The 12,001-nt window shown below is 41.4% G+C and overlaps 1 protein-coding gene across 5 annotated transcripts in view; it reads right to left on the bottom strand.

The window, feature by feature from the left end:
* Positions 1–12,001, bottom strand: part of LOC138214246 (RNA binding protein fox-1 homolog 1-like) — a 278,008-nt gene that overhangs the window by 146,165 nt on the left and 119,842 nt on the right. Inside the window, exon 1 of one of the 5 annotated variants that reach the window (XM_069175652.1) lies at positions 2,501–2,718. The exons of the other annotated variants lie outside the window; for them this stretch is intronic. Coding sequence (XP_069031753.1) covers positions 2,501–2,518 — 18 coding nt within the window. The 5' untranslated portion in view covers positions 2,519–2,718. Of the gene's footprint in view, positions 1–2,500; positions 2,719–12,001 lie in introns of those variants that run through there. 5 annotated transcript variants of the gene reach the window in all.

Genomic DNA, 12,001 nt, shown 5'->3' with positions numbered 1-12,001 from the left:
TCTTTTTTCATAATAATACAAAAATAAATTCCCAGAGGCCTTCTGCAATTAAGCCAACTGACATTCCATTCAACACGATGCTGCTCATCGGCTCCTTCGGTTGTTAGTCGGCTGGTTCAGTGGTCGGTTTGGGGATGGGGAGACAGACTGCTGAGCCTGCAGCTGCCTGCTCAGCAGTCTGTCTCCCCAGGGCAGGTCGGACATACAGACGCTCTCTGGATGTTTACTTTTTGCCAAAAACAAGAAGAGAAGAAGAAAGGAATAGTTTTATCAGTATATTGTGAATAAAATATTCTATCGATAAGGACAGACCTGTTAAAGAGGTCTGTCACTACTCACATTGCTACAATTCATCTGTAAAACAATAAAAAAGATAAATGGTAAAATTGTGTAGATGGAAATTGCACACAGTTTGTGAATACGTCTTCCTGTAGATGCAGATTGACTGCACATGTGTGGAACATGTCCTCCAGCAGACTATAGAGTGTAACGTCAGGCCATTAATCACAACTGATGCAGCACGCCTGATTAAGAGCTTTAAATCACACTTCGAAAGCTGTATGCAGATACAGAAAGGGAGTCCATAACTGACGTCCTTTATTTCCGCCCCCCAAACCTGACCTGTGACTTAAAAGAGATTTTAGAATCCGTCCTTTAACGTCAAGCCTTCCATGATTTACAATATGGGCTCGATCTTTGCTTCTGAGCTTTGTTTTGACATACAAATCATCAAGGTATCCACTAATGCACTGTCCATTGTTCAGTCAAAAGACCGTCTCCCAACGCTTGTTCAAAACCTTATTGCCAGATGTTTAGCAAATTCTAAGAGATAAGACCAGATCACTCCACATCCTTGCCATTGACTTGATTTTAAGCTTTTAGTAATAACTTTTAAACTAAATGCACAGATCTGTGTAAAGAATTGATTTAGGATAGATGCTATTTTTATAGCCGATATTTCCGTTCCTGTATGACTCACTGACTTATTGCTCTGATCGATGGTGCAGCATTGTCTCTACAGCAAAGGTTAACATGTCAAAGAGCACACATGTTCATGGTGGTTACAAACAAAACAATGAACTCCAAGATGAGTCGTTTAGTGAATGAGACTCCTATAGTGTAACTATTAAATCAATATACAAAAGTGCTAAAACAAAAATGAAGCTGCACTGAGTGACTTAGAAGATATGAAACTTCACGAGTCCTTGAAATGGACCTGAATGAACCACTTGTTTGCAGGTTAAAGAGACTGAACCAAAGCAACGACCGCACACCGAGTCAGCGATTATTTTCACCTTGTTTTCATTTTCTGCACATTAACAATTTTTGACAACATTTATGTTAGTAAAGTGCTTGACAAATTTGCCTCTCATTCGCGCACACACACACACACACACACACACACACACACACCCTGCACTGACACACTGATAGGAGAGAGCCACCGAGCAAGGCGCTGGGATGACCATCAGGAGCAATTTGGAGTTCAGTGTCTTGCCAAAGGACACTTCGACATGTGGACTGAGGCAGCTGGGTGACCGAACCGCCAATCCTGCAATTACTGGACAACCCGCTCTACCTCCATCACCACAGCTGCTCCGAACAACCTCCGAGTGCAACCGAGTATACTCACAACAACAAATACACTTTGAAGGCTGTTTTCTATTAAGAAATGTTCATTTGTCTGGCAAATCACAAGATGCTCACTAACAACATGTTTTTTTCCACCAAAAATGAAGTTGAACATCTACTTATAGTGACAACAGCATTATTAATGTTTCATGGTTCTCTTTTAAATGCTCACAGTACTTGGTTATAGTTCAGGCAACATGGTGGTCTGTATTCATTCAAAAAAGTCCACAGTGACGTTAAACGTAACGTGTATTTACATCTAACCAAAAGCACCACCTCGTGTCTTCCCTTGATTGAAGTGCTGGTGTTTCTGAAGTCCTGTCAACGCGGCTCTCACACACACGACATCCTCACAACTTCTGCTGCAGTTCATAAATGGTGGAGCGCAGTTTAAAAAAAAGTGCTGCGGCTGAACGTAGTCCAGCCAGTAATTATCTTTGTCAGCACAATCCCAATGTGTAATAGAATATAATTGATGCTTCATAGCCTGACTTCAGTAAAATGTTGGTCTTTTTTTTTAGATTTTAGGTTTAGATTTTAGATTCACTGGTTAAATTATGAATAGGATCAGTGGAACTGAAATATGTTTAGCAGCAGACATACTGAAGCCTGTTGGGGTACTATTATAGAACATTATGTACAATGTTGGATTGCATTCATCATTTATGAACATCTCAGTGACTTCTAAGATTTTAACACACTCAGTATAACTAATGCAATACTTTTCTTGCAATGTATCTTTGATGATCACTAACGAGCGATCCAACTGAGCACCAAACATTTTTCACAGATCTGTTACAACAGGGCAAATATTCAGTACAAAGCAGACACAGACAGCTCCCACACATTCACAACATCCCAAACTTACCCACAGATACATCATCATGGCTGAACAGCTGAGTGTTTTCCCCTGCAGCACTGAGACTCCTCCTTTGCCTTGAACACAAGTTGTGCAACCTGCAGACTGCGTATCGCTCCGTCACCAGCTCACCATCAGTCACTCTGTGGCAACTCTTTTAGGATTCAGTCAATGCTTTTGACCCTTTTTTTTTTTTATTATTTCCCTTTGACTTGTCTTTCTTTCTCTTCGCACCTTTTGTGTAAAATCCTGCTTAGCCACCACTTCTCTATGAGTGTGTGTTTCAGTATGCGTAAGTGTTTCAGCGTGTGTGAGAGAGAGAGTGAGAGGGAGAAGGAGTGCCTAATGACTAAATCTACTCTATGCAGCAGGAAACTACGGTGTACCACTGCACAATGAAAGCAAGAGTGGAAGAGGGAGAGAAAAGAGGAGGTGGAGAAATACACACACACACACACACACACACACACACACACACACACACACACACACACAACTGTGTATCTCCAAATGAAGAGTAAAAAGCTGTCCTTTGCTCCATAAATCTCAGAGTCACAATTAATATAAATTTGGAATTGATGAATGGAAACATTCACACATTTGCTTTTTAAGAGAATGACATTACTGCAGTTAGATATCAATAAGCATGTAAGTCATAAAAGCAAACAGTGAAGTAATTTTAATAATGAAGATTATCAATAAAAACTACTCAGTTCCACCCTCTGATACAAAGGTTTTGATTCTGAAATGTATGCTTCATGTGCTGTTGTGGCTGGTGCGACCAGACCAAATTTCACTTTGTGTATTTGGGTCTGGAAACCCTGCATAGGGAATTGTTTGCAGTTGTTCCATCCTGTTGGGCGTAGACATCGGGTTAATTTTAACCAATCAGCATGCACTGAAACCGGCCAACACTCTGACAGGTGGCAGAGCATTTCTTCCTGACAACAGCATCTTTTTTTTAATTGTTTAAATGAACGGCAGCAGCTTGACGAGCTGCTGAGCTTTTTTTCTGTTCTAGGCGCTAATCATTCTGCATTTTTTTTACAGTCAGCAAGAGTTGAAAAATATTAACTCTGTGCTCGTCACTGTCACCAGCCGTCCAATCACAGTGAAGGAGGGGCGGGACAAACGCGGTTAACCACCGACACTGATTGCTGATTGGTCCGCCCATCAGAGTTGCTGTAATGCTAATATGAGTCGAGTTGCCAGACTGTATTCACTGAGAAGAAAACTGAAGCTGTGAGCGACAGTCAGACAGACAGGCTGAAGCTGTCGCACCTCCCGCATACGATTATCAGCTTCTACCACAAAAACTGGAGCAACAGGTCCTCTTTCTTTTTACGGGAGCTTCTACTATTGTAAGCACATCATACTGGGCCGCTAACATCACAAGTCTCTTGTACAGATCAGAATTATTTCTCAGATTATGTATAATAGTATGAAACTCTCCATATGTTTGGTGTTTTTTTTCTGAATTCAGAAAACAACAAAGATATTATCATTGCTTATTTTATTTAATCTCACAAAATTTGGCAGGGAGTTTAAAAAAAAAAAAAACTTCTGCAAGTCGTTTTAATATCACATATTTACATTGTGCTGGCAGACAATTCAAGATTCCAAATTCAAGAGTTATCGCCATGTGTACGGTAGAATAAGAATACATCTTACTGTGCAATCCTTTTCTTCACCAGCATAAAGGGGTAGAATAAAAATATTAAGAATATTCAGAAAAATAAGAAAATATGTTGTATATGTGAGGGTGATGTGAGGAGATGTGTGTCATACAATTGAGGAGTTGCTTGCAAAGTGTAAAGAAGCAACAACTACACATGTAGTGCAATAGTAATGGCTGTTACATGTTTCTTATTGCATTATGTATCAGTGTTTATTGTGACCACATGTGCAAAAAATTCACAGTCATAATGTGTCTTGTGCAATGTGGTAACAATGATGAGCATTAATTCACATTGAGCAGCAGCAATGTACAGTTCAGTTCAGTCGCAGCAGGTTGTGTGTGTGTGTGTGTGTGTGTGTGTGTGTGTGTGTGTGTGTGTGTGTGTGTGTGTGTGTGTGTGTGTGTGTGTGTGTGTGTGTGTGTGTGTACACGAGGTTAAAGCCTTTCACACAACTGGGGAGTTGTTTATGTCAGTGGGAGGAGGTGAAAGTCATTCAAAAGTCTGATGGCCTGTGGATAAAAACTGTTTGGGAGTCTTGTGGTTCTTGATTTCACACTCTTGTACCATCTCCCTGATGGTAGGAGTGTGAAGAGGCTGTGTTGGGGGTGTGATGTGTCCCTGATGATGTTGTGCAGTCTCCTGATGACTCTGGGGTGGTACATGTTCTCAAATGATGGAGAGGCTACTCCGGAGATGGCAGTTTCCGTTCTGACTGCTCTTGGTGGAACATTGTGGTCCTGTACAGAGCAGTTCCAGAACCAGACTGTGACACTGCTGGCATCATAACCCTGAAGAGGTTTTTAAGAAGTTTGGTTGGCATTTCAAACTTCTTCAGCCTTCACAAGGAATACAGAGGTTAAGTTTGTCTGATGATCCGTAATGTGCTGAGACTAAGGATCCTCACTGATGTGAATGTCAAGGACTTAAAAGCCGTTTAGCCTCTTCACCTCTGTCCCACAAATGCACAGTGGCATGTAATACACCCTTTCCTTCAACGGGTGAACAATCCTCTTCTAGATCGTGTTGGTATTTTAGGAGAGATTCTTGTCCTGGCACCAAGTCAGCGGGTCTTCCACCTCCCTTCTGAATGCTGCCTCCTCCCCCCAGTGATCAGTCCAGTGACTGCCGTATCATTTGTAGATTTGATGATACTGGTGTGTGTTTGCCACACAGTTGTATGTGAAGTCGATATAGAATAGGGTCTAACACACATCCCTGAGGCACCCCAGAGCTCATGTTTAGTGCACTGGATGTGTGATTGTCCATCCTGATCGCGGTCCAGTACACAGGCGCAGAGGATTTTCTCAGTTCAGGCATGTTGAGCTTTGTCATGAGTTTCGATGCAAAATGCTCAGGTGAAGTCTGTAAATGTAATTTTCACATAACTGTCCTACATAACTGTACGTGTGTGTTTCCAGTATTTCTACTGGATTATGGCAAATCTTTTGAAGCACTTCATCAAAATTTTTAGTCAGAACCACAGGCCAGGTAAGTCATTGAGACAAGTCACTGCACTCTCCTTAGAAAGGGGGGGACTATGGAGGTGGTCTTAAAGAAGGTGGATACTGTAGGCTGTGCAAAAACATCAGCCAGCTCTGATCAGTGAGCTCTGAGTGCACTGCCTGGGATGTTGTCTGCACCAGCCACTTTGTGTGAGTTTACTCTTTGACAGTCATACGCTGAAAACAGACGGTCATCGTGGTGGACGTCACCTGCCGTCCCCAGAACCAATAGGATGCACCGTGCCGCAACGCGTAACGACAACACAGCATGGAAAAACCATACAACGGATAAGTTGCTGATTGTCCAGGTAAAAACGGCATCATGGGTCATAATGTTGGGGATATTTCTGGATCTCGTTAGCTGTTCACTCCACTGTGACACTGCAACAGAAGAAGGAGAGGAACTGGAGCTGCAACAGGAGCAGAGAAGATGAACTGCTGTGGAGTGATGAAGTACAAAAAAAACGTTGCTAAGGGGGGATTTTTTTTGTTGTTTTTTTCAAATGGGACGGTGGTGTGATGTGTCGCTGTGTGGTGCGTCTGGCCTAGCCGCTGCCGGTTTGGGGGTTTACACAGAAAAGAATAGGAGCGGCTGTATTGACGCGTGCCGTGCTGCGACTTTGTTTTGACTTTTACTGTCTCATTGGCTGCAGTGAGAAGCGAGTGGTGCACTCTGTGCTCTCACAGCCACTAAAACCTTCCTTAGTGTCAGTCACACACCTGTTCGTAAAGCATGTAATCAAAAAACTCTGTGCTAAGCTGTTCATGAGAGCACAACAATTGTAACAAAAAGCACTTCATGTCAACAGAAAAGCTGATCACACTTTCAGGACTATCATTCAAAAACAGTCCTGCATGAGATACTATAAAAATATTCTTTAATGTGAGTGATATTCAGACTCTTTTTGGGGGGGGGTGGTCAGGGGGTGGGGGTCATTTCATAATTCAGTCTTTTTCAATGTTGTGTCAGCAAAATTACATAACATATTAATGGTATCCTCTTGTTTTTTTCCGATTATCAAAATGGTGCAATAGCACATTCTTCAGAAAAAGAGCTGCAGTATAACTACGGCAGGCCATTGATGTCTGAAATGATGCAAGTTTATTCTGGAAAAAAGTTAATAAAAACTGAAAGAATGAATGACAGCTAGCCTTTAGCTCACACTATGTGGATGTATATGGTACCAAAGTGGGTGATATGAATCAAACAAATAACCAACACCTTGTCAAATCATGTTTAGATTTTCAGATTTCTCTGTGAATTGGTGGTTGTCATTGTTAAGATTTCACATTTGTTATGTTGAATGAAAGTTTGTTTTCCTAAATCTTAAGACATGACGTTAGCGAGGCAGAACGTGCTGCAGCTCTTTACTGTGCACAAATGCACAGTACAGAATGTACTTAGGCATCAAAAGCCCTTCTGGTGCTCGTAGTATTGGACGCGAGGCTCACTGTGTTGGAAATGTGGCTCTGCACCATTAAAAAGAATCCATTAGCTACGGTAGCTGCTCCGGCCCTAATGTTAAGTGCAGGCCAATACAGGGTAGCCCCAGTTAGCCAACGGCAGGCAGGTCCTGAGCAGCCAGAAAGCCAGGCTGCCGAGGTGACCGTATGAAGGAAGCATAGCCCGTTGATTACCAACAACCACGTCCAAATCGATTTCCCACACTCAGTGACACACCCACTGAAAAAACAACTCTGGTAATTGGAAGCTGCATTTTGAGAAATGTTAGCAACTCCAGCAATCATAGTCAAATCTATTCTTGGGACCAGAGCACCTTATATCCTAGTAAAAACTTTGTTTTTTAAGTCGATGGTAATGACACCTGAATACAGAAACTGGAGGTCACTAATGTTAATCTGGGATCTGTGTGTAACTTTGCCAGAACAATATCAGTATCCATAGTTTTCTGCTCAGCCCTTCCTGATCTGACCAAATACGTTTAGTCGCATGTCATCATTCAACTGCTGGCTGTCAAAGTGGTGCCAGCAAACGTGAACTCCACAGACAATAGGAAAACTATCCAAACCCAATGAGATCATCTCGTCTAAATGTTTGATACCTACAAAGCCTCCAAAAGGTCACAACCCAAAAAAATGTGAGGAGTACTTTTGCATTCACCCCACAATATATTTTGCATTACTTAGCAATAATTTGTAATTTGCATTCCCTCGCAATGCTTCTCTTCTTCTGTTTGTCTGTTTGCACTCAGCTGCTGTGGTCTACGTGAACAGTCGTGTATCGGTCCAGTTCTGCTATAATATGCTGCCAGTTAAAGGAAACAGTCTGCAGATTCTACGGGAAGTAGAGATGATCTAACATTTTGTGATACATTTAGTGCTCATTCATTTTAAAAGGCCGATGCAGAGAGGAGACGAGCGTCTCTCCTCTACTCTTTGTTACACTCTCCATGCTTTTACATGCCGCTGTTGCCACTAGTTCTGGAGGTGCATGTTTCTGATGTGCCACCAACATGTTTATTGTTGTAAGGTTGACCTTACTATGTAAAGTACCCTGAGAGGACTTGTTGTGATTTGGTACTATTTAAAAAAAAATTAATTGAACTGAATTCATCATTTCCTTAAATCGTATATAATCGAATGTGATAATCAAGTCATTACCACTGCTTTCAGAGAAGCCTTTGGTACATACTTTAAACAATACACACAACCACCGTCACCAAAGAATAACATTTCCTTATGATGTCAATATAACACAACATTTTGTTAGCATTATGTTTCCCCCAAAACATATTTGCAGTTGAGTGTTATATATAAAGTTGAGAGTGTTTACTGCATTTTTCTTTTCTTTGATTCAATACAATCTAAGGATGAATAAATTATACAAAATTTAAAGCATGGACGTAACCCTACCCTGAACCTCGATAAAATTACTTTTCTGACTTTTTTAAACTGACAAATCTGTGAAATACTGAATAATTTCACCTCTTTAGACATGTCAAAATCCTTGACATAAACTCAGATATGAGTTGACTTTGTTGAAACATTAGAATATAATCAAGGAAGGCTGGTTTAAGTATATCCATGATTTTCAAGGCTTATTAGACTCTAAAAGACTGCACAGAGGATTACAATCTCATGAGACTTTAAACTACTTTAGACTGAGAGGATTTAAAAACTCATGGCAGCTTTTATTTTATTGTCCGTCTCGGTATATCCAGGTAAACAATACAATTACCAGTTCGCTTTATACAGTTATTGCTTACATCAGTATATTGCTTTGTAATGTAATGTAAGAAGGAGCTGTGTTAGGTCACCAACAATTTTGTTGGTGTGAACAAAGAGTACAGACCATCGGGTCAGAGAAACCCCAATAGCATCCCACTGGCATACATGACCTAATGAGGGCAAAGAAATGGACAACTATCCCAAACGTAATGAAGCCATGTGTCAAACATTGTTGGAAAATTTGTCTTTCTCTTCCTTTATCTGAAATGAAAGGGTGACACTGTCATAGTGTCCAGGGGAGCAGTGGGGGGCCAGTGGGGTCCAGTGGGGAGCAGTGGGGGACAGTGGGGTCCAGTGGGGAGCAGTGGGGACTAGTGGGGAGCAGTGGGGTCCAGTGGGGTCCAGTGGGGACCCGTCTACACACAGGTTTGAGTTTTTAACTATTTATATTTGTCTTGCCAAGCAAACCACAAGCATGCTGCCATGCCCTGCTATGAAAGGTTTTGACTTTTACATCACGTAAGACTTGGGAGGCCCCCCTGCAGACACACACTGCCCATGGTGCGTTCATGTTTGTGTAGGGACGTCAGCACAGAAAACATAATGCCAAGAGGATTTTAGAAATAAATAAAGCTGATTTAGGTTGTAAAACAAAAATAATACAAACAATTCATAATTACATTTTATACAATTACTTAATTCATTTTGTTTTTTTTCATAGGTCACATAAGGTCATGGAAATGTTATAGCACATCAGTTCATGAGTGTAGAAAGAAACACACATATTATAACATTTTCACATGATGTGTAAAAAGTGACTGAAAACCCTAATGTTGGGGAAAAAAAGCCCCACAGACCAAATAACCCAACAGAAAAAAAAAAAAAAAAAAGTCAGGATCCAGTCTTTGAGTGTAATCTATTTGCTTCTCATTTCCCCTTTATCCTGAAGGAAATACTTGTTCATTTCTTTATGGCTGTGGACAATTAAAAAGAAATGAAATCGGCTGGTAGCTGTGTGTAGAGGGGATTGCAATATGATGCCATGTCATGAATAATAACACTAAGGCTGAAGTTTATTTTTAGACTCAAAGTGTACCCACAATTTAATGAGTTATGCTGCTTGGCATCAAAGCCAACGCGGGCAGCACCTACTGCTGCTCTAACTGCATGTTCTGTTTCAAGGTTTACGACTTATTTTGGAATGAAATAAAAATAAATAAAGTCCCTTTTTCTTAAATACAGAAGTGATCTCAAAATCCCACGAGGTAAGAAGTCAGCACAGGCAAGCTCTCTAACTGTGTGTGGATACACGTTAACTCTACCCATTCTACAAATTTCATAATGAGTCTCCCAGTTCAGTATCCTGGCTTACACGCCAAATTTACTGTGTAAATATCTTGGTCTGGGTTTGCGTCATAGGGAAATGTTCGCAGTCGTTCTGTCCTACTGGGCGAAGACTTGGGGTGAATTTCGACCATTCAGCGTTCGCCAAAACTGTCCGACACTCTGCCACTGCTGCATCTCCCTATGGCCGCATCCACCGAAGCGTTTCTCCTTGAGCAAAGTGTCAGTTGTGTGACTGCATCAGCAGGTAAACCCTTGCGTCTTTGTGAACAGCCATAGATGTCGTTCAATCATTGATTAACATTCTCATTAATTGATGTAGGCAGAAACTACAAAGATCTACAAAGTTTATCATAAAATTATAACCTGAACAGTATAAAATGAAAATTTTAGCAACTTTTGGCAGACAAACACAATGCCATCACATGCGTCTTTGTATTTATTTATTGTGAAGAACAGCGTCACCATTTTGGTTTGTTTCCTTGTACCACCTATTTCTTGATTTGATTTACCTCTGATTCTAGCACATATGCTTAGCATTGTTAATTCAGTAGAAAAGTCACTTTTTTTTTCTTTTCTTTTTTTTATTGGTTTCTTGTGCCTTGAATTTCTTCTCAATTTGTTTTGTCTAGTTCAGTGTTCAACATTTTTTGGAAACATCCAAAGTATGTAAACATCATTGATGCATGTTCATTCATACATACTCGTATATAGGCACACATTCACAGAAATACAGAATATGTTAATAAATCTCAGTCAGGTATACGAGGGACAATCAAAAGGTTCTTGTTGTACAGCAGAGGTGAGTCCAGTGGTGGTAACAGCTGGAACAGGTAAGATGAGTCCAGTGGTGGTAACAGCTGGAACAGGTAAGGCGAGTCCAGTGGTGGTAACAGCTGGAACAGGTAAGGTGAGTCCAGTGGTGGTAACAGCTGGAACAGGTAAGGTGAGTCCAGTGGTGGTAACAGCTGGAACAGGTAAGGCGAGTCCAGTGGTGGTAACAGCTGGAACAGGTAAGATGAGTACAGTGAAGGTAACAGCTGGAACAGGTAAGATGAGTCCAGTGGTGGTAACAGCTGGAACAGATAAGATGAGTCCAGTGAAGGTAACAGCTGGAACAGGTGAGATGAGTCCAGTGGTGGTAACAGCTGGAACAGGTAAAGTGAGTCCAGTGAAGGTAACAGCTGGAACAGGTAAAGTGAGTCCAGTGAATGTAACAGCTGGAACAGATAATATGAGTCCAGTGAAGGTAACAGCTGGAACAGATGAGTCCAGTGAAAGTAACAGCTGGAACAGGTAAGGTGAGTCCAGTGAAGGTAACAGCTGGAACAGGTAAGATGAGTCCAGTGAAACAGGTAAGGCGAGTCCAGTGGTGGTAACAGCTGGAACAGATAAGATGAGTCCAGTGAAGGTAACAGCTGGAACAGATGAGTCCAGTGAAAGTAACAGCTGGAACAGGTAAAGTGAGTCCAGTGAAGGTAACAGCTGGAACAGGTAAGATGAGTCCAGTGAATGTAACAGCTGGAACAGATAAGATGAGTCCAGTGAAGGTAACAGCTGGATCAGATAAGATGAGTCCAGTGAAGGTAACAGCTGGAACAGGTAAGATGAGTCCAGTGGTGGTAACAGCTGGAACAGGTAAGATGAGTCCAGTGAAGGTAACAGCTGGAACAGATAAGATGAGTCCAGTGAGCTGGAACAGGTAAAGTGAGTCCAGTGAAGGTAACAGCTGGAACAGGTAAAGTGAGTCCAGTGAGTGTAACAGCTGGAACAGATAATATGAGTCCAGTGAAGGT

The sequence above is a fragment of the Embiotoca jacksoni genome, unplaced genomic scaffold (genome assembly GCF_022577435.1).
Source record: "Embiotoca jacksoni isolate LCO1_2020_lvr unplaced genomic scaffold, fEmbJac1.0.p SCAF_69, whole genome shotgun sequence".
Classification (NCBI taxonomy): Eukaryota; Metazoa; Chordata; class Actinopteri; family Embiotocidae; genus Embiotoca; species Embiotoca jacksoni.
Note: the sequence above shows the minus strand (reverse complement) of the source record. Positions and strands in the feature narration are given on the sequence as shown.